At 43.7% G+C, this 27696-nt stretch overlaps 1 protein-coding gene across 1 annotated transcript in view; it reads right to left on the bottom strand.

Annotated features, from left to right (window-relative positions):
• Nucleotides 1–2788, bottom strand: part of FBXW4 (F-box and WD repeat domain containing 4) — a 108037-nt gene extending 105249 nt beyond the window's left edge. Inside the window, exon 1 of the mRNA XM_038758625.1 lies at nucleotides 2457–2788. Coding sequence (XP_038614553.1) covers nucleotides 2457–2788 — 332 coding nt within the window. The remainder of the gene's footprint in view (nucleotides 1–2456) is intronic.
• Nucleotides 2789–27696: the final 24908 nt, after the last annotated feature.

The following is a 27696-nucleotide window of genomic DNA, read 5'->3' as shown; positions in this document are numbered from 1 at the left end:
TGAGCGCCCCCGTGGGACAACCTGATCACCTTGTAAATGCCATTATTATTATTATTATTGTAACCTCCCCAGTGCTTAAAACACGGCTTTGCACATAGTAAGCGCTTAGTGAATGCCATCATTATTATTATTATTGTAACCTCCCCAGCGTTTAGAACACAGCTTTGCACATAGTAAGTGCTTAATGAATGCCATCATTATTATTATTTATTACATAGAGACGGTCCCTGTGAGACCCTTCAAGGCCCTACTGAGAACTCACCTCCTCCAGGAGGCCTTCCCAGACTGAGCCCCCTCCCTCCTCTCCCCCTCCTCCCCCTCTCCATCCCCCCCACCTTACCTCCTTCCCTTCCCCACAGCATCTGTATATATGTATATGTGTTTGTACGGATTTATTACTCTACTGATTTATTTTACTTGTACATATTTATTCTATTTATTTTATTCTGTTAATATGTTTTGCTTTGTTCTCTGTCTCCCCCTTATAGACTGTGAGCCCACTGTTGGGTAGGGACCGTCTCTATATGTTGCCAACTTGTACTTCAGTAAGCGCTCAATAAATACTATTGAATGAATGAATGAATGAAGGGGGAGAGAGATCTGTGAGGGGGAAGAAATGGGGGCAGAGCCGTAAAGAAAGGCAGGGTGGCTCAGTGGAAGGTGCACGGGCTTTGGAGTCAGAGGCCATGGGTTCAAATCCCAGCTCCGCCACTTAGCTGTATGACTTTGGGCAAGTCACTTCACTTCTCTGGGCCTCAGTTCCCTCATCTGTAAAATGGGGATGAAGACTGTGAGCCCCTCGTGGGACAATCTGATTACCTTGTATCTACCCCAGCACTTAGAAAGGTGCTTTGCACATAGTAAGCACTTAATGAATGACATCATTATTATTATTATTGTAACCTCCCCAGCGCTTAGAACACAGCTTTGCACATAGTAAGCGCTTAATAAATGCCATCATTACTATTATTATTGTAACCTCCCCAGCGCTTAGAACACGGCTTTGCACATAGTAAGCGCTTAATGAATGCCATTATTATTATTATTATTATTGTAACCTCCCCAGCGCATAGAACACGGCTTTGCACATAGTAAGCGCTTAATGAATGCCATTATTATTATTATTGTAACCTCCCCAGCCCTTAGGACACGGCTTTGCACATAGTAAGCGCTTAATGAATGCCATCATTACTATTATTATTGTAACCTCCCCAGCGCTTAGAACACGGCTTTGCACATAGTAAGCGCTTAATGAATGCCATCATTACTATTATTATTGTAACCTCCCCAGCGCTTAGAACACGGCTTTGCACATAGTAAGCGCTTAATGAATGCCATCATTATTATTATTTATTACATAGAGACAGTCCCTGTGAGACAGTCCGGAAGGGGGAAAAGAGATCTGTGAGGGGGAAGAAATGGGGGCAGAGCAGTAAGGCCGGTTCAAACCCCGGCTCAGCCAATTGTCAGCTGTGTGACTTTGGGCAAGTCACTTAACTTCTCTGTGCCTCAGTTACCTCATCTGTAAAATGGGGATTAAGACTATGAGCCCCACGTGGGACAACCTGATCACCTTGTAACCTCCCCAGCGCTTAGAACAGTGCTTTGCACCTAGTAAGCGCTTAATAAATGCCATTATTATTATTATTATTATTAAAGAAAGGCACCCGTCGGGCCCCCCAGGACGAGGCAAATCTCGAGGGGGGGCAAATTAGGGAAGGGCAGTGTGGCTTAGTGGAAAGAGCCCGGGCTTTGGAGTCAGAGGTCATGGGTTCGAATCCCTGCTCCGCCACATGTCTGCTGTGTGACCTTGGGCAAGTCACTTAACTTCCCGGAGCCTCAGTCACCTCATCTGTAAAATGGGGATGAGGACTGTGAGCCCCACGCGGGACAACCTGATCACCTTGTATCCCCCCCGGCGCTTAGAACAGTGCTTTGCACATAGTAAGCGCTTAACAAGTGCTATTATTGTTGTTATTATTATTATTATTATTATTATTAATTATTATTATTTGAGAGATCTCTGGGAAGGCTTGGGGGGCAACAGGCTGAGGGAGTGGGGCACCGCCGGGCCTGAGGCGGCATGAGGCGAAGATGAGGGGACCCCCCCTCTAGACTGTGAGCCCACTGTTGGGTAGGGACTGTCTCTATATGTTGCCAACTTGTACTTCCCAAGCGCTTAGTACAGTGCTCTGCACACAGTAAGCGCTCAATAAATCCGATTGATAGATTGATTGATTGATTACGGCGCCATGACGAACAGGCCCCTTACGGAAAGGGCGCGCGCGGAGGGAAGCCGGGGCCTGCGCCCTAGCAACCACGCCAACTGCGCGGCGGCCAGCCTTGGAGACGGGCTAGGCCGCAGCATCCCCGCCCTTTCCCGGGCCGCGGGGCCGGCGGGAGGGAGCCGGGGCCCGGGCGGGAGGCCGAGATTGAGCGAGCGGGCGCGCGCTTACAGGTCGGTGCCGTGCTGGCTGAAGCCGGAGTTGAGGCAGGCGCGGCCTATCCGCCGCCACAGCGAGTCGCGGCTGGTGAAGCGCCGCAGCCGGCGGGACACCTGGCCCAGGCGGCCCAGGGCCTGCGGGTCCAGGTAGGAGCAGATGAGCAGCAGCAGCTCCTCGGGCAGGCGCCACAGCGGGGGACCCGGGGAGGAGGAGGACGCCGGGACCCAGTCCTCCTCCTCCTCCTCCCCCTCCTCCGTCGCTTCTTCCTCCGTCTCCTCCCGCCGCTCGGCCGCCTCCCCTGCCCCGCCGGCCCGCAGCGGGCCCGGGCGGCCCTTCCGCCCCATGAGGCGGCCCGATCACCGACAGCCGCCGCCGCCGCTGCCTGAGGGAGGCGAAGCCATCACGACCCAAGTCACATGGGGCGGCGGGAGCCGGTGCCGCCGCCTGCCAATCACACCCCACCCCACCGGGACCGGCCGGCGGGCAGAGGGCCCTAACGGCAGGCCCGGCCCGGAATGCCCCCTCAGACCCGCGGAAGGCCTTGCCCGTCACCCCCTCCTCAGCCCCCCGGCCCCTCGAAGCCATCAACACCACACCCACCCTACAAGTTGCTCGCTCGATGGGTCCCTTTCCCTCACCCCCATCCCTAAGAGATGCCACAGCGCGAAGTCACCGGGCCCCGAGAGTTGTCAAGCCCCACTTTCGAGTCCCCGTTCACGTGGACCTAAGTCCTTGCGTTTTACACATAAAGCACCTATAAGAAGAAATCATAGCATGAAGTCACCGGACCCCGGGAGTTGTCAAGCCCTACTTTCGAGTCCCCGTTCACGTGGACCTAAGTCCTTGCGTTTTACACATAAAGCACCTATAAGAAGAAATCATAGCATGAAGTCACCGGACCCCGAGAGTTGTCAAGTCCTACTTACGAGTTCCCATCCACATAGACCTAAGTCCTTGCGTTTTACACATAAAGCACCTATAAGCAGAAATCATAGTGCGAAGTCACCAGGCCCCAAGAGTTGTCAAGCCGTAATTTCGAGCCCCTGTCCACATGGACCTAAGTCCTTGCGTTTTACACATAAAGCACCTATAAACAGAAATCATAGCACGAAGTCACCGGGCCCTGAGAGTTGTCAAGTCTTAATTTCGAGTTCCCGTCCACGTGGACCAAAGTCCTTGCGTTTTACACATAAAGCACCTATAAGCAGATCATAGCGTGAAGTCACCGGGCCCCGAGAGTTGTCAAGCCCTAATTTCGAGTCCCCATTCACGTGGACCTAAGTCCTTGCGTTTTACACATAAAGCACCTATAAGCAGAAATCATAGCACGAAGTCACCGGGCCTGGAGAGTTGTCCAGTCCTACTTTCGAGTTCCCATCCATGTGGACCAAAGTCCTTGCGTTTTACACATAAAGTACCTATAAGCAGAAATCATGGCACGAAGTCACCGGGCCCCGAGGGTTGTCAAGTCCTACTTTCGAGTTCCCATCCACGTGGACCAAAAACCTTGCGTTTTACACATAAAGCACCTATAAGCAGAAATCATAGCGCAAAGTCACCAGGCCCCGAGAGTTGTCAAGCCGTAATTTCGAGTGCCTGTCCACATGGACCTAAGTCCTTGCGTTTTACACATAAAGCACCTATAAGCAGAAATCATAGCACGAAGTCACCGGGCCCCGAGAGTTGTCAAGTCCTACTTTCGAGTTCCCGTCCACGTGGACCAAAGTCCTTGCGTTTTACACATAAAGCACCTATAAGCAGAAATCATAGCGCGAAGTCACCGGGCCCCCAGAGTTGTCAAGTCCTACTTTCAAGTTCCCGTCCACGTGGACCAAAGTCCTTGTGTTTTACACATAAAGCACGTATAAGCAGAAATAATAGCACAAAGTCACAGGGCCCCTAGAGTTGTCAAGTCTTAATTTCAAGTTCCTGTCCACGTGGACCAAAGTCCTTGCGTTTTACACAGAAAGCACCTATAAGCAGAAATAGCACAAAGTCACTGGGCCCTGAGTTGTCAAGTCCTACTTTCGAGTTCCCGTCCACGTGGATCTAAGTAAGCCCTTGCGTTTTACACATAAAGCACCTATAAGCAGAAATCATAGCGCGAAGTCACCGGGCCCCGAGAGTTGTCACGTCTTAATTTCGAGTTCCCATCCACGTGCACCAAAATCCTTGCGTTTTTCACATAAAGCACCTATAAGCAGAAATCATAGGTCATTAGGGAAGTAGCGTGACTCAGTGGAAAGAGCCCGGGCTTTGGAGTCAGAGGTCATGGGTTCAAATCCCGGCCCTGTCACCTGTCAGCTGTGTGACTTTGGGCAAGTCACTTCACTTCTCTGGGCCTCAGTTCCTTCCTCTGTCAAATGGGGATGAAGACTGTGAGCCCCCAGTGGGACAGCCTGATCACCTTGTATCCTCCCCAGCACCTAGAACAGTGCTTTGCACATAGTAAGCACTTAATAAATGCCATTAAAAAAAATCTTTTCCCACCCTCCTCTGACAATATAACATTGCACAAATGACGTACAGATTGTACAAGCATAGAGAAGCAGGGCGACCCAATGGGTAGAACACGGGTCTGAGAGTCAGAAGGACCTGGGTTCTAATTCTGACTCTGCCACTTTGTCTGCTGTGTGACCCAGGGCAAGTCAGCATGGCTCAGTGGAAAGAGCACAGGCTTGGGAGTCAGAGGTCATGGGTTCAAATCCCAACTCCGCCAATTGTCAGCTGTGTGACTTTGCGCAAGTCACTTCTCTGTGCCTCAGTTACCTCATCTGTAAAATGGGGGTTAAGACTGTGAGCCCCCCCCCGTGGGACAACCAGATCACCTTGTAACCCTCCCAGTGCTTAGAACAGTGCTTTGCACATAGTAAGCGCTTAATAAATGCCATTATTATTATTATTATTTTATTACCTTCTCTGGGCCTGCTACCAAATCTGTAAAGTGGGGTTTAAGACTGTGAGCCCCATATGGGACATGGACAATGTCCAACCTGATTAGTTTGTATCTACCCCGGCCCATAGTATAGTGCCTGGTAAGAACATATACCATTTTAAAAAACCAGAAGAGACCTTCCAAAATGGTCATATATTAACAAGTAACAAGCAAAAGAGTATAGTTTGGGGCTCCAAAACCCTTTTTAGGCCATTGCTACAAGGGTCATAATCCTGCTCCTGAAGTGGCTTCATGTTCATCAACGTTTAAAAGAAAACATCAGTAAAACAAGGGCTGGTGATTTGAGCACTGGCCTGGAAATCAAAAAAATTGTATCGTGACTTTGAACAATTCTTTTAACCTCCCCGGGCCTTGTTCTCCCCATCTGTAAGGCATCTCCTTTTACTAGGTAAATGAAATCATTCCTGTAGAGCTGCGTAGGGGAAAACCCTGGTAATAAACTGTGGTAATTACTATCATAGCACATGGCCAGCTAGGTGAATTTTGTGGCAACCTGAAAACCTAGGATTAAGCATGTTGTAAATTAGAACTAGTCGTGGATAAAGCATGGGACTGGGAGCTGGGTTCTAATCCCAGCTCTGCCACTTGTCTGTTGTGTGGCCTTGGGCAAATCACTTAACTTCTCTGTGCTTCAGTTACCTCATCTGGAAAATGGGGATTAAGACTGTGAGCCCCATGCGGGACAGGGACTGTGTCCAACCCGATTTGCTAGTATCCACTCCAGCGCTTAGTGCAGTGCCTGGCACTTAACAAGTACCACTATTATTATTATGTTTTTGATACAGTTCGGACCCCCAAATTCAAATTACCAGTACTAAATATTTTTACAATTTGAATGCTTCACCAACATTACTTCAATAATAGCTGATGCTCCATAGGAGTTGAGTGATTCGCAAATGAGCAAGGGAGGCAAGATGACTATTTTCTAAGGGATGTTAAAGCTCATTTGTCTTGGATAAATCAGGAGAAGAGGCAGATTTATATCCTGAGAGAAGACTCCATCATTTTAGTAGGTTATAAACTCCTTGAGGGCAAGGACCATGGCTCACTCAGTTGTATACTCCCAAGTGCCTAATATAGTGCTCTGCACACAGTAGGTGCTCAATAAATACTACTGATTGATGGTTGATAACCTAGCACTTAAAGTGTCTTATATGGATGTAAATTGTTGTACCTCCCCGTTACCCAAAAAACTCAATATTTCTGTGTTTCTGCGAGATGAAACTCAAAGTGGAATTTCAGTGTGTAGGTTTCCTTAGAGGTATGTGTTTATGAGGAAGTGATGAAAACAAGTCAGAGTGGAACATTGTTGAACAAAACTGTTGTTTTGTTATAATTCATGCTCTAAAATTCCTGGAAATTTATTGAAATCAGAAGTATTATTTGTCTCCCTTAACCGTGCTCGTGTGCCTAGTAAAGCGCAGTGCACACATGGCCCACGGTGTTGTTGATGGTAATAATGATGACATAAGTAAAGGAGGCAGTTGTTTCCAGGGCCTGCTTCACACAGTAAGCAAGTCAGCAGTTAGTTTGTTGCCTAAGGCTGAAGTGGGGGTTAAAAATTTCAAATGATTCGAATGGATTTTCATATGACTTTATCAGTTACGCAGTGTTCAAACACAGTCAAAAAATAATGTAATAACATTGCCTGGAATGGGAAGTTGTGGGGGGGCGGGGGGGCGAAAATTTTTTCTCTGCCTCAGGGCAGCCAATTGTCTGAAGTCAGCCTAGTCATCATTCAAGTTTTCCCCCAAATATCACCAGTAAATTGAATGAAACTAAAGATGGAAGTGTTCTGTTCCATAAGTCTGATTTTCTTTTTTGGTGGAAGAGGGGAAAATGACTAATTGAAAAGAAGAATTTGTAATGTAAGTAAATTTGACAGCCTGGAATTTTCTTAAAAAGGAGTTATGTTAATAATGAATATAAATGTAGTGATTTTTTTAAAGGAAGAGCACGCCTTGGTTTTCAAAACATTGCTAAAATTGATTCTCTGACACCTTAAATGCCAAATCTAAAGAACTATAATAAATATGAAATATTCAAATTCAAGTTTTCTTTTCACTCAGCTTAAAGGATATCACATATTTAGGCAACTTTTTTACAGTCTGATTAATAAATGGGAAATGTTTGGCAGATTTTTTTTTAAGAATGCCATGAATGTGGGAAGAAATAAAAACAAAAGAAATTCATATAAGCTTCATATTAAGCTTATTCCACTTTATACCCTCTCTAGGCTGTAAACTCCTTGTGGTCAGAGAACATGTATACCAACTCTGTTGTACTGTACTTTTCCCAGTGCTTAGTACAATATTCTACATAGAGTCAAGACTCAAATACCATTGATGGATTGTAGTACCCAAAATAACCTACCTTAAAATATGTTAATCCATTAAAACACCTCTAATGTATGCTTTCATCTAGATATTTTCCTATGTAGATGAAAAAGTTTTGTTAGCTCTTTTAGGCAATGTTTTAGGGAGCGCGGTGTAGTGACTTTTTCATTAGTATTATATGTAATGAATTCTGTTTCTTTAAAAACTTTACGTGCTTTTTATTTTGTTAATTGCAATTATCCCTATTTTAGGGGAGAAAGAATAGTTGGACTCATTCAGGATCGCAGAGCAGTGGCAGATCCCCAGTCCTCAGTCAGAACTCATTTCTCCTCGCAACTAATTTACGTGCTATTCACTGGAAGAGGGAAGGTCAAAGACCGGTCCACAGAGTGCTTCTATCCCAATACTGGAGAATTCCCCAACAAAGAGCCTCTGCAAGAAACCTCAGCCTTTCATTTTCCATTGCCCTAAGGCTCCCCAATCAATCATTCAACCAATCTCCTCCTAGACTGCAAACTCCTTGTGGGCAGCGATCGTGGCTACCAATTCTCTTGTATTGTATTTTCCCAAACACTAAATACAGTGTTCTGCACATGGTAAGGGCTCAATAAATTGCAACTCTATTATATTGATCCCTCCCAAGTGCTTAGTACAGTGTTCTGCACACAGTAAGCACTCAATAAATGCGATTGACTGACTGACTGAGTGCTTTAAAGCCAATGGTAAGGAGTTTCTGTTTGATGTGGGGGTGCATGGGCAACCACTGGAGATTCCTGAGAAGTGGGGAGACATGAACTGAATGGGTTTTATGTGGAAAAATGATCCAGACAGTAGAGTGAAATGAGGACTGGAGTGGGCAGAGACAGGAGGCAGGGAGGTCAGTGAGGAGCCAGGATGATGTAGTTGTGTAATAGTGAAGATCTAGCAAGCAGGTCTAATGTCCTGCACTTCATCAAAGTCTCTACCGATTTCTGAGCAACTGTCTGCTAAAGCATTCAGCCTCATAGTTTTGAAGCTAAGGCGTTAGCCATTCCTCCAGTGGATCATGTTGTCTTCCACAAAGATTTAGAGAATTTTTTTTCTTTTTATCAACCTCATCCTCAACAACATTTATTGAGCATCATTTGGGTCCACAGCCCTGTACTAAAAGTTTGGGAATATACAGTAGAAGCTAAAGAAGCAGCATGGTCTAGTAGAGCACTGGCCTGGGGGTCAGAAGGACCTGGGTTCAAATGCCGACTCCACCACTTGTCAACTGTGTGACTTTGGTCAAGTCACTTAACTTCTTCGTACCTCAGTTACCTCATCTTTAAAATGGGGATTGAGACTGTGAACCCAATGTGGGACAGGGACTGTGTTCAAACCAATTTTGTTGTATCCTAAGGGCTTAACAAATATTAGTATTATTTTTTATTATTAATAATAATGCATTTAAATGTTAATAACAAATACCATAAGAAAAAAGTGGTCCCTGCCCTTGAGGAGCTTATAATTATAATTCATGGAATAAAAAACACAAGCAATTAAAATAATAAATGAAATTAATAATTAACTACAAAATGTATTACATGGCATTTGAGAAGTCAGCGTGAGCCTCTCTATCCTTGTTCACTTCTCTGGGGAAAAACACCACCAAGTAGTAGGAAAAGAGATGTTTTAATCTCTGGTTTTACTGCAGGAGAGAAAGGGAGAAGGGAGGATGATAAAAGCTACCTGGCAGATGAGTTCTGTAATTTAAGAATATTGAACTGTATTTATAAAGTCCTTTGAGCTCATAAAAAGGCTAGAGAACATAAGGTGTTCCTTTTCAGAAATAGTTGGTTCATTTTGGGCATCAATCTTGTTTGAAGTTCCTTCATGTTCTATTTTCCTGGTACTCATTTATGTATTATATGGATTCACTTTCTGTCACACTCAAAAGAAAATATTTTGATCCTAGGTAAAACAGCAAATAAAACCTGTTTAAAAGCAGTTACTTGTCAGGAATTTTAAGAAAAATGTTTTTAAGATTTTAAAGTAAAACCCTTGCAACAGTAGTCCATAATGACTAAGCACATGAAAGCGACGGTTTTCTGAGGTAGTTGTAAACACAGCGTATAATGAATCCCTATTCTGTCACTGCAGATGTAAAGGAAAAAGTGGGTTCAAAGTAGAGGCCAGCAACCTTCCTCTGAAGCATCCACAGCAAAAGAATAAACCTGTATTTAAAAGTCTCCGGCCATCCAAATGAACAGCTGTGCCAGAGAAATCCATTTTCCAAAGGGGCGTGGGTGCTGTGTAATATCACCTGAGGACATACGGCACTGGCCCCACAATTTGGAGAAAAACCGCATCCTCGAGTTTCTTAATGCGAGTAAGAATCACAATTTAAAAACTACCTAACCAAAATGAGAGTCGGGTGAGGAAGGCTTTGCAGAAGAGTAAGAGGCAGCTGCTCCAGGCTAGCAAAACAGATTTCTAGAAGGAAGTATTTGCAAGTTAAATAATACGATCACTAGTCTAACAGAAACCTTGGCAGTAGTTTATCTTTGTGTCGCTATGTCAGCCAGTCAGTCCTATTTATTGATCACGTACTGTGTGCAGAGCATTGTACTAAGCACTTGGAAGAGTATAACGTAGTCTTTTTATTGTTATAAAACAGACACGTTCCCTGCCCACAACGAGGATGATGTTCAAAGTGATCTTGAATAAAGTGCAGATTTCTCTATCAGCTTTGGGTGATGAACATACATTTCCATATAGCAGCTGAATCCACTTCTTCTCAGATCTCTCCCTGCCAGAGTTCCTTTCATTCACCGGGCCCCAACCCCACACTCTAATTAAGGCGGATCACTCCCTGATGGTTCCTGAAGAACAGATGCCCACAGTGGCCAAATGTGTGAAACATGGAGATCCACAGTAGAACCTCTAACTGCTGATCAAGATCTAAAAACTCCCAGATATTATTTTACAACTTCCCGATATTGTCCAGTTTTACAATAGTAACAAACATTAGATTTGTCCATTGGGATAGCGTGTCAAGAAAACAAAACTGTAAGCTCATTATGGGCAGGGAATGTGTCTGGTTATTCTTAAATCGTACTCTCCCAAGTGCTTAGTAGTGTGCTCTGCACACAATAAGCACTCAATATGATTGAATGAATGAACATACGCTTCTTTTTCTGAAAGGGAATTGCAGATAAAGTTTTAGGTATATGTGTTAAGAATTTGCACTGCTCACATTTTAAATTGCTGGATTAAAATAAAACATTGTTTTATTATCTGCACAGTAATAATTAGTGTAACTACTTCAGTTGCATTATCATCATTAAATAAAATGGTCAAAACCTCCATAATTACCCAAATTCACCCAAGGCACTTGGGGCTTTCCTCTCCTAACCCCGAATAACAGTGTTTTTGAGTGACAACTTCCCTGGGGTAAGATTCTACTACATTGTTCAGAACAGCACTTGGGTTACGTATAGTTGTTAGACTTGAACAAAGCCGGAATGTGAGGAGGTGCAGGTGAAAAGCAATTTAGTTTCTGCATTTGTTTTCGAGAGGAAGATTTTTAAATAATAGGCATGTGTTAAGTAAAATATGCTGAGTCAGGTAATAACATCAAGGTTTGTTAGACTAAAATTTAACTCATAAGCTCTCAAATCAGTATGCCATTCAGTTTTTTTCAAACCCACATCAGTGCTTTTTTTTCTCCTCATCCTCAGGAGAATCGGACACCAGCGCACGTGACTAGAAATCAGCTTCTAGCCTGAGCCCGAGAAGCCCATGAGGAAAGCATGGAAGGGAAGGTCACCAGTCTACCATCACAGGCTGCGAGAGTAGCGAGTATTATGGAGTACTTACAGGGTACAGAGCAATTGTTTAGCACTCGGTAGCTTGAACTGGAAACAAAGAGAGTCGCCTGAGCTCTTCCCCAAGGGGCAGTGGGAACTGACCAGCGGAAAGCGAACACACATGGAGCTCAGATGGATCACCTGCTCCTGACCCAGGTCATTGGCCACAACACCACCCACCCAGTTACCTCAAGGTCAGGGGCCATCTCTGTCCCAGGGCAGCTGCCAGGAGTTAGGTCAAAGAGGGGATTCTTTCCCAGGCCCACAAGAAGGTGAAGTCGGACCCCACTCAGCAACCAAAGACACGTGCTATTCTCCCAGCTTGGCTTGCTTTCTTCCTCTTTGGCAAACCATACTAGAAACCAACTTTCTCGACGAGTTCTTACCCAGATGAAACCAGCTAAATTTTATCTTTTACTTCCAACTCCTTAATACCTATATAGCCAACAAAATTGAATGGATATTTCTGTTGGGAACTCTGTAGTTTGAGCTAAGCTTCTGTCTACTAGAATGCTGTATATTTCTGTTATATAGCAGTTCTTTCTTCACCATCAGATTGTAAGTTTCCTAAGAGCAAGGGAATTTGTAGCTCCTTATAAAGGCCAGGACAGTTCTGTACCGATGGTATTATTAATCAATCAATCAATCATATTTATTGAGTGCTTACTGTGTGCAGAGCACTGTACTAAGCACTTGGGAAGTACAAGTTGGCAACATATAGAGACAGTCCCTACCCAACAGTGGGCTCACAGTCTAGAAGTCTATTATTAGATAATATTAAATTGCCCTTCTGTGTCACCCTTGCACTTGGATTTTCTACCCTTTACTCACCCCACCCTCAGCCCCACAGCACTTATGTACACAGCTGTAATTGATTTTTAATGTCTGTCTCCCCCTCTAAACTGTAAGCTTCTCTTGGGCTGGAATGAGTCTACTAATTCTATTTTATTGGACTCCTCCCAGCACTTAATACAGTGTTCTCCACACAGTAAGTTTTCAATACATATGATTGTTTGATTGGTACCAGACAGATTGATTGGTAGGATGTCTTGTAGTCTCCCAAGTGCTTAATATGGTGTTCTGTACTCAGTAAGCACTCAGTAGATACCACTGATAGACTAAAGAGCTAAAACACAAGTTAATAATAATAATGATAACATTTATTAAGTGCTTACTATGTGCAAAGCACTGCTGTAAGCGCTGGGGGGGATACAAGGTGAGCAGGTTATCCCATGTGGGGCTCACAGTCTTAACCCCATTTTCGAGATGAGGGAACTGAGGCACAGAAAAGTTAAGTGACTTGCCCAAAGTCACACAGCTGACAATTAGCAGAGCCAGAATTTGAACCCATGACCTCTGACTCCAAAGCCCATGTTCTTTCCACTGAGCCACGCTGTTTCTATCTTCTTCAACAGTCAAGCAACTAGCATATTGGTAATAATAATGCAAGTAGCTCAGTTGAGCAGAGAAAGCATAATAATAATTAATAACTGTGGTATTTGTAAGGTGCTTACAATGCATCAAGTACTATACACTGGGACTGATACCAAAAAATAAGTCCCATATGGGGCTAACAGGATAAGTAGGAGAGTGAACAGGTATTGAGTCCACATTTTGCAGCCGAGGAAACTGAGAGCCAGCGAAGTTAAGTGACTTGTCCAGGGTCTCACAGCAAATGGGTCAGAGCTGGGATTAGAACCCAGGTCCTCTGACTCCCAAGCCCATGCTCTTTCCACTAGGTCATGCTGCTTCTCACGGCATGGCTATGAACCTGAAAGGCTGTCAGCAAGGAATGAAATAGCGTGGCTCAGTGGAAAAGAGCCCGGGCTTTGGAGTCAGAGGCCATGGGTTCAAATCCCGGCTCCGCCACTTGTCAGCTGTATGACTTTGGGCAAGTCACTTCACTTCTCTGGGCCTCAGTTCCCTCATCTGTAAAATGGGGATGAAGACTGTGAGCCCCACGTGGGACAACCTCATGACCTTGTATCCCCCAGAGCTTAGAACAGTGCTTTGCACATAGTAAGCGCTTAGTAAATGCCATCATCATCATCATCCCGGATCCGCCAATTGTCAGCTGGGTGACTTTGGGCAAGTCACTTAACTTCCCTGGGCCTCAGTTCCCTCATCTGTAAAATGGGGATGAAGACTGTGAGCCCCCCGTGGGACAACCTGATTGCCTTGTAACCTCTCCAACACTTAGAACAGTGCTTGGCACATAGTAAGTGCTTAATAGATGCCATCATTATTAGTATTAAACAGTACAGACAGAGCTGTTGATGATGGGCACCTAATAGAAAAATCTCAATGGTCATGGCCCAAATTGTCCAGGATTTCCTAATAAATTTGACAATGTTTTTTATTGAGCACTTACTGTGCACGGAGAACTACACTAAGCACTTGCAGGAATACAGTAGAGTAGTAGACATGACCCCTGTCTCAAGGAGTTTACAATCTAGTGGGCGATCCTAGGTGTAATTGCCTGAATTAGCTTTTAAAATGAAGACTCCCAAAATGGAGAATTATAAAACTTCATACCTGAACTGTTCAGCTGGAGAGAAGAGTGTGATAGCTTTCCGTTCTGGCTTAACATGCATATGTACCAGAGGTGTACTGAGTCAGGTCACACAAATCGGACAATGCATGACCAAACCAGAAATGTTTCACACGTGGCAATAACATTATTCAGTAAAATGTCTGTTTCAATGTAATGCATCTTCATTATGCTTACTTTGTTCTAACCCAAGGCTGGTGATGATGTCTAACCTCATGTCACGTCTAATCCCAGCCTTATGTTATCATTCTCCCCACCATCAAAAGTGCATCTCCTCCAAGAGGGCTTCCCCGACTAAGCCCTCATTTCCTCTTCTCCCACTCCTGTCTGTGCTGCCCTTGCATTTGGATTTGCACTCTTTATTCACCCCTCTCTCAGTCCCACAGAACACATGTACATATCCGGAATGTATTTACTTATATTAATGTCTGTCTTCCCCTCTAGACTGTAAACTTGGTTGTGGGCAGGGAACATATCTACCAGTTCTGTTGCATTGTACTCTCTTAAGCACTTAGTACAGTGCTCTGTACATAGTAAGTGCTCAATAAATATGATCGATTGATTGACTGATTTCACATTACATAAGTTCAACGTGCTTTTCTAACACTACCAACACCATCTTGTTGTCTTGTGAACCCCCCCAAGGAACAGGTTCTATGTCTAATTCCCACCTGCATATTCTTTCCCGGTGCTTAGTACAGTCCTCTGCCACAGTAAGTGCTTAATAAATACTGTCACTACTACTTCTATGATGTTGAAGCCACACCTTAGAAATATAGTTCAAGTCAGGCTGTGTTAAAATAGTTTAGTGAGTATGCAGAATTTATGTCCAGAGGCTGGCAGATGGGATTGGGGGCTGGGTTGATGCCTGGGAGCGAGGAAAGCCTGGGTTTTGTGTCTGATCTGGGGGACAGGGGTGGGGAAAGAGGTAAGGGTAACAAAGAAGCCAGAGTCAGACCAAGAAAAAGGAATGGTGCGGGGATTGCAGCTGGTCATACTCCAGACTCTGAACAGCTGATCTCTCCTTAACCTCAGCTCATCCCTCTGCTTATTTCACAGGGCTAGAGTTCCAATCCATTTATCTTTTTTTCCCCTGTATAACCTACTTAAAAATCCCCTGCATGCTGCTTTTGTAAACTACGAAGGAGTCACAAAGAAAAGAAGTAGCCCAGAGCCCCATGGGTTCTTAAGAAAACTTGTTCACGAAGGGTGTTCTTCTGTTCCCAGGGCAGGCTATAGGGCAGCGTTCAGTCTTTCAGCAGTAAAGCACTCTGTGCAAAACACTGTATCAGGGAATTGAAAAGGGGAAGACAAGGCATAGTCCGTACCTTAAAAGAGTTTCTAGTCTAATGGGGAGACAGAATTAACACAACTAACTATAGATCATAAAAGAAGGCAAAAATTGTAAAGCAGTAATAGAATTCAAAAAAAGGATAAGGAGCAAGGGCAGAAGCACACATACATAATCTACTGAGGTAGGTAAGTGTTTAGGAGAAGCAGGTGTACAGAAATACCCAAAATCAAAAGAAGTTCATCCAGGAAGAACATACGGAAGAGTTAAGTGAAATTAGAGTTTTCTGAGTTCTGACACATTACCTCTCAGCAGTCATTATCCATTGAAGAGGTTATGCATCTCCTCATGAATTTCATAGCTCGTAGACAGTGCTACCAGAAATAAGATCAGCTGGAATTTTAATTTAGTAAATATTGATTGACGATTTGAGAACTGAGCTGTGACATTCCTGGAGGTTCTCTACTAAATGCTGGCCTAATCAATCAATCAATCAATGGAATTTATCAAGCATTTACTGTGGTAAGAGCACTGTTCTAAGCACTTGGGAGAATACAATACAATTGAGTTGGTAGACTTGATCCCTGCCCTTAAGGATCTTATTTTAGGAGCATCTGAACCCCTATTAGCTTCTGCTGGGTCCTAAAGCCCTCCAGTATTCCCATTTCAGGTTGGGCAGGATTTGAGGGTTCCTGCCTAGCAAACCCCAAGTCTTTGCACACTCCATTACTTCCACTATCCCTTGTCTCAAGTCTAGGCATCTACTTGAAGGCAAGGAGATCATTTGGAACTAGTCTACCATTCCCTTCCCAGGGCGAGCTAAAGGAAGCTCACAGAGAGAGGACTCCAAGCCTCTCACCTCAAAATGGCAGTAGATTGTTTCTTCCCCATCTTCCTGGTTTCCCTCCTTCCTTCCCAATCCTCCCTTCTGATTGGCTCCGTTACCAGCTAATGTTATATAAGGCATTCAAAGCTACTTAATTTATTTTCTCTCAGGGAGGGGCACGGAGGGTGGTGACTAGCTGGAATGTCCTATTTTGAATCTTTAGATGTTCTGACCCATCACTTAAAACTCATGTTTGATTCTTTGAAAGCTTGGAGATATATTCTGTGCCAGTGGATTAGAGAAGCTCGTTCTTGGCAGGGAATGTGTCTACCAACTCTGTTCTATTGTACTCTCCCAAGCGTTTAGTATAATACTCTGCAAACAGTAAGCACTCAATATACATGATTGATTGGTTGATAAATACAGCAATGTTTTTCCTAGACTGTAAACTCATTATGGGCAGGGAAAGTGTCTGCTAATTCTGCTGTACTCTCCCAAGCTTAGTAGAGTTCACTGCACATAGTAAGCGCTCAATAAATACCACTGATTGATTCATTCATTCATATGTTCCTCCAGGAGGATGATACTTTGAACACTGTCAGATTTTCAGTATGCTCTTGATCATTCCACTTTAAAATTATCTTCTGAGGGGACCAACTGTCTGAAGAGAGGAAGACCATTTCACAGGTGTATTTGCAGTCAATGGAAGGATCATTAAGAAGCCACCAAAGGCGTGAGAGAAGATGAGTATTGGGACAGAGATTTTAGCTATAGTGATGGAGAGGAGGTGATAGAATCAAGAGGCATTGTGAAGAAGCAGCGTGGTCTGGTGGAAAGAGCATGGGCTTGGGAGTCAGAGGACTTGGGTTCTAATTCCAGCTCTGCCAATTGATTGCTGGGTGACCTTGAGCAAGTCACTTGACTTCTCTGGGCCTCAGTTTCCTCAACTGTAAAATGGAGATTAAATCATACTCCCTCCTGCTTAGACTGGGAGCCCCTTGTGGGACAGCGACTGTGTCCAACTTGATTGACATGTATCTACCCCAGCACTAAAAACAGGGTTTGACACATATTAAGCACTTGATAAATACCATTTTTAAAAAATGCATTTGTGTGACTTGGCTAGACACATCTTGGAATAAAAGGGGTCCTAAATTACCACCTAGATTTTTAATTCAGAAGATGGCTAGAGTTATTAACAGTGTTTGAGAAGGAAGAGATGATAGGAATTCAGGAAAGAAGGGGAGTTATGTGCTCATCATACTGCCTTTGAGTTGATAGTGAAACATTAAGACGCGGTACAAGACTGAACAGGGGGTTGCCTGGAGTCACCTTGGAATGATAGTTGAAGCAAAGCGAATTGTCTGTCAACACAATCCTTAAGTTTCTCAGAAAGCTTAGAATTCCCTTTAGCAGTTAAAAACTATGTATACTATCAACTTACAGAATAACCATAAAGGCCTACAGATGTTAACAAGAACATATAAATAAACTTCGCTTTTATTGTACCCTTTACTTAATGCTCCAAGACAATAGAAACAACATCAATAAGAACACAAATTACTCTCCCAAAAATAAAACAAATTTGACTTTTCCAAAGTTCCTCCTGCAATTCTTTGGGAGTAACCATATACTTAGTACCACAGCCCCAAAATGTTTCGGTCCCAATTCAGAAGCTCAGATTCTGACAGAACTTCACCTTTTAAACCATAATCAAAAAAATCAAAACTAAAGGGAATTTAATGTGAATCCCACTCTGATCCTGTCAAAAATCTCAGATCAGTAAACATACCTTCTAATCTAACTAAATGAAATGGAAATCCGTGCAAAAATTAAAAATCGAGAAAATTAAGCCAGATAACCTGACTTCAGTGAAAGTCCTGGCAGTGGCAGCAGCTAGCACAAGCTATAGGCTGGTTGGCTTTCAGATAACTCTGAACTTTCATGGTTATTTCCCTTTTAGGGGGCCATTCTTCGCATTTTTACTGCCCTAAATTTACCTTTTCTCTTCAATCAATTCAGATTGGGCTCCCTTGCTTTTTTGGTTTTGTTTCCATCCAAAACCTTTTGTACATTTCTGGTATTTAAGCCACCTCAGTTACCGCTACTTATCTGTAACACCATTGCTTTGAGGGATTAAAGCAGGTTTCTTGTAATACACTTAGATCAAGAGTTATCTGAGTTGAGAAGAATATCCTGTTTGAGTTGGTGATGGGGAATCTTTTTTTTTTTTGATCTTGAGTTGTTTTGATTTCCTCTGAGAGCAGTAATCTTCAGCAAGTGATATTTTTAAAAAGCCCCAAACACACCACAAAACATTCCATGTGATTTTAACTCCTGAATGAGGTTGGGCTACCTGAGTGATTCTCTCTCTTCTCTTCTTTGGCAGAAAGGATTAGAAACCTCCACAGAACTGCTCTCTATTAAAGTGGAGTGCTGTGCATTCATTGGCAACGAGGTGAATTGTTTTCAGATTACATATGAGAGTGTGTGAGTGTGTGTGTGTGTGTTAGTGTGTGTGTGTGTTTCCCACATCAAAGACTTTGATGGAAGCTGTTCAGGGTATTGCCAGGAACCCAAGAATTGGTGCTAAAGTGATTAGCAAAATTGCTTTCCTGAAAAAGAAGCACAAAACATTACCTAGGGATTAAAGGAGGCGGAGGGCAAGATTAAAGGTGATGTTGAATTTTGGGTAGAATATCTTATCCATCTTCTTCAAATCAAGCTTCAGGGATTCTGTTTTATCCCCTCCTTAAGGAAACCTGAACAAATTGAAATTTAAAACTCACTTTCTATAGTTTTTGTACTGCGGGATGCTGACAAGGGGAAAAAAAGACAGTCAAATCAGAAGCCTGATCTATGCTATTAACACCATCCTTGGTCATTAAAAACATGTATTTCATATTTAGATTTTAAATCTTGGTTAGTTGAGATTGTGCTAGGTAAATTCACTTTACACTAGGATCTGCTTTCTCCATTTATACTCTGCGTATTTTGGCATTTCACCCAGTATGGATCAGGAATCAGAGATGCTCTAATTCATTTTCGCATCTTGTTGGTGTCTCCTAGTTGTCCATCTGTTGTGTCCAAGAGCTAGGAAGGCATGTTTACATCTTAAGATATTTTTGTTGCTTCTAAAGCCAAAGCCTTTTCCAGGGCCTCTTGTATCAGCTTGGCATTTTGAGACACCTGGTTGGTAGTGGAAGAAAGGTGGCTAGTAAACAAGGCACCGGACTTACTTCTAGTGGAGGAGCTGATGAGCTTTTCCATTTTCAAATCACCAACCCCTGCCTTTGTGTCTTTCTGCAAAATGGTGACAGTAATTATGGCCAGTCCCCTCCATGGTTTACTGAGGTTTGGAATTAGTAGCAGTGATACTTGTTGAGTGCTGGCTTTGTCCTGAGCACTCTACTAAGCATTAAGGTGAGAACAAACAAACAAACAAAAAGATTAAAACTCTGTTTCTGTCCCACATGAAGCTCATAATCTAAATTTAATTTAATTTTTGAAATCCTTATCAGAAAGGCACCATACAACACAGTGTAGTTATTTTTTTAATGGCATTTGTTAAGAGTTTACTATGTACTGTGTTCTAAGCACTGGGGTAGATACAAGCTGGTCAGGTTGGACACAGTCCATGTCCCATGTCAGGCTCACAGTCTTAATCCCTATTATTCAGCTGAGGTAACTGAAGCACAGAGAAGTTAAGTGACTTATCAAAGGTCACACAGCAGATGAATGGTTGGATCAGGATTAGAACCAAGGTCCTCAGACTCCCAAACCCAGGCTCTTTCCACTAGGCTATGCCGCATAATCATTGTAAATGAATCATTTGTTTGGCATTAATCATTTGTTGCCAGTCACTACAAGTGTACCAAACAGTCTTCACATAAGACTTTATACTGCAGTAATAGAGTACTAGCATAAAAATGCCACCCTACATTCTTGCAGTAACTGGTAACCTAACCTTCATAATTAACATCCCTGTCACCTGGCCAATTGACAACACTCAGTGCATATGAAGCAACCAGTTTTATTGGTAACTCTGCTGCAGCCCTGTTTGTTATCACTTTTTTTCAGATTTTGGAGCCATTAACTATTAAATTTCACATTGTCCTAGCAGCTCTTTGAGAAGTCATCATTTTTATCTGCTTTCCCAAAGTCATCCCCCCCGGGTCCCGTAAGGTCAGCGAGCATAAGATAGTTGCAAGATTTGGCATTGTTCCAATGGAAAGGCTTTAAGAAAGCAAGTCCAAGATTGCTGGTGCTTCAGTGGGATGACTGCCATGGCCAGGCAGTTTCAGAAATTCTCCAACCCCTCCAGGCTTCAAAGACTGGCCATCCTTGATCTCACTAAAGAATGTTTTTGAATTCTATGTCCATCTAGCGGTTGCCTGCAAAGATCTACTTTTCTTTTTCTTCCTTTCTTTCTTTCACACTTGATCAGTGAGATTCTGTTTGTGATGGGGTTTTTTGCCCCCCTCTGTCTTTAATTCTTTCACAGGTGGTTTCAAAGTGTCTGTCCTCAGCCCGTGCTTTCTATAAACAAGCAGGAATTCACCAACCACAGTTACTGATGATGTCTTTCCTAATGGGCAATTCTTCTCTCACTTTGAAAATAGACTCTGGTTTGTGGACAGTAAAGTACAGTTCTCTCTTGCAGACAAGATTAGAGGCTTTGGGTGTGACTGGAGTAAGGGGAGAGGTTTTCCACTGGTGAGCTTTTGTGTTGCTACTCATTACAGCAAGTGCATAGACTTCACTGCTTGTACAGTCAACTGCACTCTTGGCTTAGGAAGAATATTTTATTAAATGCCAGGAGCCAGAAGTTTATGAGGCTTATGCTGCTACTAATTTCCTCATTTTCCGTCAGCAAGTTGTCTAACAAATGCAAAACCCACCAGCACCTCAGGTTAAGTTAAGGAATTGAAATACACCCCAGTTAGGAAATGCTGAAGTCCTGGAGGTGACAGACATGTTAACATTAGCCCATGTGGTGTATATTTAAGGATTCACATTTAATAAGTTAACAAGTCATTCAGATGTGCCTTGTGGACTGGGAAACATCTTTGACCATGTTGTTCTGTATTTTCTTTCTCCACAATGATCTCTCTTCCTTCTGCATAGCTTTCTTTGAGGAAAATATTCTGATAGTAGTAAGAATATGATGCATTCATTCTTAAGCGGAATGTTTTTATTTGCAGTTTGTTTACTGCAGCTATTTTGCTGCATGCTTTTGTAAAAAACAACAAAAAAAGAAAGGAATAGATTGGGGAAAGAAAAGAATAGGGATCAGGGCAGACAGGGAACAGGGCCAGAAAGGGCATGCTGAGAAGTTATGTTCTAAGACTGATTGTTGCCACACAGTGGCTTTTTGGAAAGTCCCAAGGAGCAGGGAGACTATTTAGCTTAATGCAGTGATTCTCATATTATGGTCCATAAAGACTTTACCTATGGCCTCTGCTGTGGTGGGCTCTTTTAAGTGATTGGCAGAAATGCCAAGGCCGTTCACAACACAGCCAGAATGCCACAAGCTGAAAGGGCACATGGTGGTAATGATTCCACCACTGATGGCTCACATACAACCTCCTAACCACCCTTGGGTTTGCCTCCCCTCTCCTCCCCTGATCCATCTATTCCAAGGGAGGCCCTCTCCTACTCCAGCAGATCATCACCTCGTTTGCTGTACATACCGAAGCTGGGGGTGGTCAGAGCATGGCAATAATAACTTTCCTTTTTGCAGATCTTCTTTTTAGTTAGAAACATTCAGACCATGTGATAATGCTGAGAGAGTGACTTTGGTCATAGAACTTCCACAGAGGGAAAGGAGAGATTTGGCCAGTCATGTGTCATGCCCCACAAGAGAGGGGTTCTTTAAGTGGGCTGCAATAAGGAAATATATGGGAACCACAGGCTGGGGAATGGAACAACCTAAATGGGGAGTTAAGAACTCTGAACACTCAATAAATGTGATTTGAATGAATGAATGAATAGCTACAAAGAATATTATGATTTTAAGACATTATTTCTGGAACTACTTTTGTCCAGGAACTGCTCTGGAGGGAGTTACTCATCATCATTATCATCAGTGGGATTTATTGACTTCTTACTGTGTGCCCATCACTGTGTTAAGTCCTTGGGAGAATACAATATGACAGAAATGGTAGACAAGTTCCTTGCCCACAACAAGCTGACAGTCTAGAAGGGCAAACTGACAATCTAGAAGGAATCTCTGAAAGGGAATCCATAGATTCTGACCTAAAAGCAAGGCTGAAGTAAACTGGGAAGGAATGGAACTCGATCCCAGGAAAAGAAAAGGTCCCAGGACAGCTGCACTGGTATGAAAATTGTTTCTCCACAGCAGCAGTGGCTGCCCTTTAGGCTGGCAGCCTCCAGTTCCCTCACCCATGTGGGTCTGGGTGGGGCTGCCAGGCCCACCCCTACCCACAGTCCTTGTTGCCCCTGGGTCACAGGAGCTGCAGCCCTGCTTTTCCCATTTTCCCTCTGTCCTAAGGCCTTGGGCTGACCACCAGCATGACCTTGGAGCCAAAACAGGTGGGGGTTTGAAGGTGGAGGCAAGGTGGTGGCTCCTCTCCTTGCCCTCTGCTAACAGGTCGTGGCCTTTGGCCCAGCCCAGGAACCTGAGGAAGCAATCCGGAACCTTCCCCTGGCGATTGGCTGACCCCTAGCCTGCTTGTTCCCCTCCCAGGCAATGCCTGCTCATTATTCCTGCTATAATTTACTTTTTTTTTTTTTTTACCACACACTCAATTCGACCTGAAAAGGGTCTCTTAGCCTGTTTGGAACAACACTGGACATGTTAAAAATGGTGTTGAAAGTCCAATCTATTTTTTCCACTTAGCAAAGGCCTGAGAATGGAACATGAGCAAAGTTTGAAGTTTTACAGTTAAATTGGAGTTTAATTAACGGAAAGATTTTCTTCTTTCCCCCTCCTCCACCTTGCCACAGTGAAAGGAGTATTTTTTATTTGAAATTCCCTAACTAACCATCTTTAATCAGAGACCAAGCATGGAAAGCTCCAGCCAAAGGGAAGAATTTAGTAAATCACTTCTTCCAGAAGATGAGGTTCAATGGTACCCTAGAATCCTAAAACAATTCAGAGGGGAGCACCTTCAGTGCTCACTCTTGGCTCTCCACTGGGCTCAGGTCCAATATAAATATATATAATATTAATATATATCACCTTGCCCACTACTCAAATTTACAACCACCTGAGGAATGGAAAAGCTGCTGAAGTGGTTTTTAACCAATGCCAGAAATCCGATCAGTCAGTGGTATTTACTAAGCATTTACTTTGTGCAGAGCACTGTACTAAGCTGTGAAAAATGGAAAGCCAAATCAAGAGGTCAGCAAGTGCCTTGAAAGGCTGAAAACCAGAGCATCCTGCTCCAGACCAAACTGAAAGCCTGCAGAGCACAAGAAGACTGACTTTCCCTATGGCTGGGCCACTTGGATTTACTAGGGGCATCACATACAATTTTCTTGAGCAGTATCCATTTGTAAGTTCTGCTGACCCAAAAGAGCCTGGTCTCAGTGGTCTCATGGGAGACTCTTGGTTCACTTTGTCTGAATGAGCCCCTTGCTTATATGATCTATGTTTTATGGGTATCCATATTTTATGTTTATTGATGTGTGTGCTCTCTAGAGCCATGCTACAACCAGAACAATCTCAACTTCACCACTGGGTTGAGGCTCCTTAGCCAAACAGAAAATGTAGGGAAGGTCTCCCTCAGTGATAGATCCTCTTCCTCTTTAGGCACAATTTACCTTAGTCTTCCCCAGACCTCTTCCCTTGCCCAAAGAGAATTGACTGTCCAAACTCTGAAGCACCAAAGTAAGCCAGGGACTTGTGCATTCCATCAAAGCCTCCACGCAGAGGTTGGGGGTACTCATGTTTCCAAGGTCCCATCAGCAGCTTCTTGGTTGATGGGCATAGGTGCACGTGATGATGGCAGGGACTCAATCTGACCCTCCCTTAGCTAACAAACACACCAGGCCTCCAAAGAAACATAAAGCTGTGGAATGGTCTCCCAAGGGAAGGTTCAGAAGCTCCATCTCTCAGATCGTTTCAAACAAAACTGGACAAAGAATCTAAGAATATGTGTATGTAGAGAAAGTACGAGAGAGAGAGAGAGAGACAATATGAAATCATTGGGAAAAGATGTGCTAGATGTGAACAAATGGATGTCCATTTCTAAAGACCAACAAGAGTAGCATGCAAGTCCCAAACCTCTATTGGAAGGAGCATTTTTCCTTTTAAATCAGAAAAGAAAAAGCCCACATCCCAAAATAGAGAATGTTTTCCTTTGTAGCTGGAAGCAAACATCCTTGATAGCTTTAACATATGCCTGCCAACGTATGGACAGAAGAGAAGGCAGCTCACACATTTTTGTGACAAACACATGTGCATACACACAGTGTCAGATTATAAATCCAAGAATAAAAACCAATAACATTTTTTCACCTCTCCTTGTCTCTCTTCTACCTCCATCCATCCAGCTTTGGCCATCAAATAAGACCCTGTGCAGAGTTAGAAAGAAGCACGAGAACCAAAATTCTAAGTAGACGTTTTCACATTCCCCAAAGTTCAAGTCAAAACTCCATCTGGCAGATGAGCTCTAAACTCTGCCTGCCATTAGTTGTAGATCAATTAGCTGATCAGCTCTGTCTCTCTCCCCTCCTCCAGTTCTGCATGCCGTACCACAGCCATGTCCTTGCAGTTTAGTCCAGCTGCCACGAAAGTCGTGTGGCTAGGGGATCCTCGAGTTAACTTTTAGACCTGTCATTGACTTGAACTTTGACCCTGAGTAAATCATTTAATATGCTCTGTGCCTTTGTCCATATGTTAATGCTTTGTGAGATAGGTTTTTTGAAGAATTCCAGCAAGTCTGGGGGTGCCAGCCATTAAAACTAGTACTTCCTGTGATCTGCCTGGCATCTGAGCTTTGGGATCCAAGCCTTGCTTAATAAATATGAACATATATATACAAGTGCTGTGGAGTGGGGAGGGTGGTAGAGCAGAGGGAGGGAGTAATGGCAATGGGGAGGGCGGGAGGAGCAGAGGAAAAGGAGGGGCTCAGTCTGGGAAGGCCTCCTGGAGGAGTGGAGATTTCAGTAGGGCTTTGAAGGGGTGTTCTAACCCCACCTGGGGAAGCGGCCAGCACTCAGTACACGGACCCGCTCTGTGCCTGAACCGGCAGTTGTGTGCTAAACCCTCCACTACCCTGCTGGTTCAATCTCTCATCCTATCCCAACTGGATTACTGCATCAGCCTCCTCTCTGATCTCCCATCCTCCTGTCTCTCCCCACTTCAATCTATATACTTCACGCCGCTGCCCAGATCATCTTTGTGCAGAAACGCTCTGGGCATGTTACTCCCCTCCTCAAAAATCTCCAGTGGCTACCAGTCAACCTACGCTTCAGGCAAAAACTCCTCACTCTGGGCTTCAAGGCTGTCCATCACCTCGCCCCCTCCTACCTCACCTCCCTTCTTTCCTTCTACAGCCCAACCCGCACCCTCTGCTCCTCTGCCGCTAACCTCCTCACTGTTCCTCGTTCTCACCTGTCCCACCGTCGACCCCTGGCCCACGTCCTCCCCCTGGCCTGGAATCCCCTCCCTCTGCCCATCTGCCAAGCTAGCTCTCTTCCTCCCTTCAAAGCCCTACTGAGAGCTCACCTCCTCCAGAAGGCCTTCCCAGACTGAGCCCCCTCCTCCCTCTCCCCCTCCCCATTCCCCCTTCCCCTCCCCACAGCACCTGTATATATGTTTGTACAGATTTATCACTCTATTTATTTTACTTGTACATATTTACATATTCTATTTATTTTATTTTGTTAATATGTTTTATTTTGTTGTCTGTCTCCCTATTCTAGACTGTGAGCCTGCTGTTGGGTAGGGACCATCTCTATATGTTGCCAACTTGTACTTCCCAAGCGCTTAGTACAGTGCTCTGCACACAGTAAGCGCTCAATAAATATGATTGAATGAATGAACAGCACATCTTCCTTTTCTGTCTCTGGCAAATTAAGTTAAAATTCAGGTGGACTGTACAAAAACTTGAGTGATGTAATGCAGCATTACAAATTATGTTTTGTAGATAAAAAATGGGAGGAGTTGATACAGTTATTTGATCTATAAGATTGGACCTCTTAAGATAATGCTGCTTAGGGACACAAATAATCAATAGAGAACAACAGATTTATAGATCAAAAGTAGAGGATCAAGTGGTGGTGAGGATAAATAAAAGTTTTCAAGTGCCAGCCTGTCAGTAAGAATGCCTACTAGTTGCGATACCCTGTACTGAGCCCTTGGGAAAAAATCAATCAATCAATCAGTAGTATTTATCAAATGCTTTCTGTTTCTTTAGTGCTTTCTGTTTAGTTCAGAGCACTGTACTAAATGCTTGGGAGAGTACAGTATAACAGAGTTGGTAGATATGTCCTCTGCCCACAACAAACTTATAGTCTAAAGAGACAAGTTCAGTCTAGATGGCAGAAGTGCAAGTCGCATTCCCAGCCCACAGCGAGCATACGCTCTAATAATGGGGTTGAAAGACATAAAAATATTTGCACATAAAATAACCAGAATAAAGACGTGACTGTGCAATCAATTCTACAGGTGCCAGGGGAGGGTATAAATAAATATGTAAATGCTAGTGGCGGCTGTTGATGTGATTCCAATTAGAATAGTGGAGTCTTGCCTCCATCCAAATGGATGCTAATAACTGAGCAGATTGCCAGCCTGAATTTCTGGATTCCAAGGGAAAACAAGATGCCGTAGCTATGAGTAATAGCATTCGAGAACGAAAGGGAAAAGATGGGCCACATATAGGGAAGAGTTGATGAGGGACGTTCCATTTTAAAATAGGGCTGGAAGGAACCTCTGACAGTGAGTAAGTTGCTTCCTTTGCCAAAGGGAAAGGGGGGCAGCCAGCTACGAGAATTTTTTTGGTTGCCATCAGAGTTCTTAAAAAAATCAGATGACCATTCTCCCAAGTTTATCTCCAAACAGTGAGGCTTTAAAAAAATGTAAAAAGAGCTAACTGCAGTAATGATAACAGCAACATCAACTACAACAAACCCCATCCTAGACTCCCAGCTTCTAACGGGTTTTCATCTCATTCAACACTGAGGAATCCCTGCCTTCCACAGATCAGATTTCTTTGTTCAAAGGAAGAAAGGTCTGGGGTTGGGGAGAGAAGCGTGTTGAGTAAAATATGTAGCTTTATTGTATGCTTATGTTTTGTGGAAATAGAGATGTCACCTTTTAGTCAGAGAAGGGTCATGTGGGGTTAATGTGACTGTTATACAGAGAAATAATAGGAGAAAGGTTATGATGAACCAACAATCAAATGGCAAACTGCTGGGGAAACCCCATCCCAAGTGTGACAAACTCTGCCTTATGGGAAGAAGATGGGAATTCCCCCCACCACTCCCCT

Source organism: Tachyglossus aculeatus, chromosome 16 (genome assembly GCF_015852505.1).
Source record: "Tachyglossus aculeatus isolate mTacAcu1 chromosome 16, mTacAcu1.pri, whole genome shotgun sequence".
In the NCBI taxonomy this organism is placed as follows: domain Eukaryota; kingdom Metazoa; phylum Chordata; class Mammalia; order Monotremata; family Tachyglossidae; genus Tachyglossus; species Tachyglossus aculeatus.
Note: the sequence above shows the minus strand (reverse complement) of the source record. Positions and strands in the feature narration are given on the sequence as shown.